This window comes from Charadrius vociferus, unplaced genomic scaffold (genome assembly GCF_000708025.1).
Source record: "Charadrius vociferus isolate BGI_N301 unplaced genomic scaffold, ASM70802v2 scaffold27, whole genome shotgun sequence".
In the NCBI taxonomy this organism is placed as follows: domain Eukaryota; kingdom Metazoa; phylum Chordata; class Aves; order Charadriiformes; family Charadriidae; genus Charadrius; species Charadrius vociferus.
This window is the reverse complement of record NW_009649173.1, coordinates 175179-177212: the sequence shown is the minus strand read 5'-3', so window position 1 is coordinate 177212 and position 2034 is coordinate 175179. Positions and strand designations below refer to the sequence as shown.

The window sequence follows — 2034 nt, the reverse complement described above, 5'->3', positions numbered from 1 at the left end:
CGACCCAGGGGACCAGCCGGGCCGACTCCGGCGGGTGCATCCTCCGTGCCTGCCTCTGGGCTTGACCACCCGCTGCTGGAGGAGCGAGGGGGGGGTGTTGGGGTCCGCAGCGGCGTCCCCCCCAACCCTGGGGACCTCACCTTGCGGAAAGGCGGCCACTCCTCCTCGCCCGCCTGGTTGAGGCTGTCGTTGTGCTCGCAGTCAGTCTGGAAGATGCTGGCAGTGCCCAGCTTGTAGAGGGGCTTCAGGGAGACCCCCGAGGCATCCCAGAACCGCACCGTACCGTCCTCGTGCCTGGCGGGGGCGGGGGGACACACGTGGGGAAGCCCCGTTAGCACGGGACCCTGACATCTGCCCGGCTAACAAGAGCCGCCTGTGTGCTGGCAGCCACCGTGCCAGAAGAGGGGGGGATGACAATGCAGCGAGTGACACACTCCTGCCCGGCCACCAAGCTGAACTGGAGGAGGGCAGCTCACCCAAAAGAGCGGCTGGACCTCCCACCACCCCCCCATACACTCCCTCACCCCAGGAAGGGGCTGAGGATGTGTGTCTCACCACCACCCCCAGCGCATTTTGGGTTTCCCAGCCCTGCTCCGCTCCCGCCAGGCAACTCACCCCGTGAGGAGAAGCCCCCTCTGCGTGGGCTCCTGGGCCAGGTTCTTCCCCCCGTCGATGGGCCAAGCCTGGAGGGAGAGAGGAAGGGATCGAGCCCACCCGTGGGGAGCAGGAGCAAGCGTCACCCCTCCACCAGCCCGTCCTGGGGGGCTGAGGGACCCCCTCCCTGCCATCCCCATCACTCACCGCGGAGGAGAGCCGGGGGCTCTGCTGCTCGCCGGCGCTGATGATCCTCTCCCAGAGCTTTAGAGGCACATTGGAGACGTGGCAGGAGCAGGTGATGGCAGAGGAGTGAAGCGGCGCCAGGTACGGGGCAGGGATGGTGGGCCAGCCCGGCGTCTGGAGGTCGATGGCCACCAGCTCTTCCTCCACCAGCACCACAAGCGCACGGGGGTTCTCAAAGCCTGAAGAGGCGGGAGATGGCTGCTACTACTGGAGACATCCCCCCCCTCCGACCTGCTCCCCAGGGCTGGCCTGGTGGGACGTACCTCCCTCAGCCACCTCGGCGCTCTGCACGGTGAAGAAGTCGATGACACGGGAGGTGAAGTCAAGCGTGGCCAGAGTTTGGCCCTGCAGCACACTGACGCAGTGCCGATCACCGTAGCTGGCCCGTGGCATCCCCCCGTTGAAGATGATGAAGGGGTTCCTGGAGGGGAGGGATGAAGCAGCCTCCATCAGACCTCAGACCCCGCAGAGCATCTTCTCCGCAGCCCAGGTGCCCCCCGGTGCCGCAGCGACCTACCCCGACTCGCAGGTCCGCCAGAGAATTTTGCTGATGGCTTTGCAAGGGAATGGACCTGAAACAAAAATATCAACCCCAGGGTTGCAGCACCAGCACTGGGATGGGGGCGATCAGCCCCCAACCCTGCGATTTCCCCCCACCCCGTACCGTAGGGGATGGTGGACATGACGGGCTGCTGCGTCCTCTGGCCAGAGCCGCTCACCGCCCACACCATGTACCCGCCGTCGCTGTGGGAGCTGACGATGGTCTTCCCCCTCTGCTCCCAGGCCAGGCTCTCAAGTTGCTGCGGGGACACACGGGGAGAGGTTCGACACACGGGATGGGACGGGGGGAACATACACAAGGCTGCAGCCCCACCAGCCCCAGTACCTGGTTCCCCAGGAAGAGATGCTGGACGACGCGTGTGCTCTGCTCCCAGAGGACCACCAGCCCCCGGCTGTACCCGATGAGGAGCCGACTGCTGTCGCGTGGGTGCTCCTGGATGGACTCCACCGGCCCCAGCGCCTTCCCGCAGCGGTAGTCATCGGGGACGCTGAGTGGGGGAAGGACACAGGGCGGTCAGGGGGGAACAGGAGTAGCGGGGAGGGGGCGCAGGGCTGGCGGGGCTCACCTCTGCAGGATCTCGTCCGGGAAGAGGGTTTTGTCCTCCAGCAGCCCCAGGGCGGGCAGGGTGAGGA

The 2034-nt window shown here is 66.7% G+C and overlaps 1 protein-coding gene across 1 annotated transcript in view; it reads right to left on the bottom strand.

Annotated features, from left to right (window-relative positions):
• LLGL1 (lethal giant larvae homolog 1 (Drosophila)) overlaps nt 1–2032 on the bottom strand; it is a gene marked incomplete at its 5' end in the record, with an annotated part of 5076 nt that extends 3044 nt beyond the window's left edge. The window contains 8 exons of the mRNA XM_009888547.1: nt 5–294; nt 616–683; nt 802–1019; nt 1104–1261; nt 1358–1412; nt 1505–1640; nt 1727–1889; nt 1968–2032. Coding sequence (XP_009886849.1) covers nt 5–294; nt 616–683; nt 802–1019; nt 1104–1261; nt 1358–1412; nt 1505–1640; nt 1727–1889; nt 1968–2032 — 1153 coding nt within the window. The remainder of the gene's footprint in view (nt 1–4; nt 295–615; nt 684–801; nt 1020–1103; nt 1262–1357; nt 1413–1504; nt 1641–1726; nt 1890–1967) is intronic.
• Nucleotides 2033–2034: the final 2 nt, after the last annotated feature.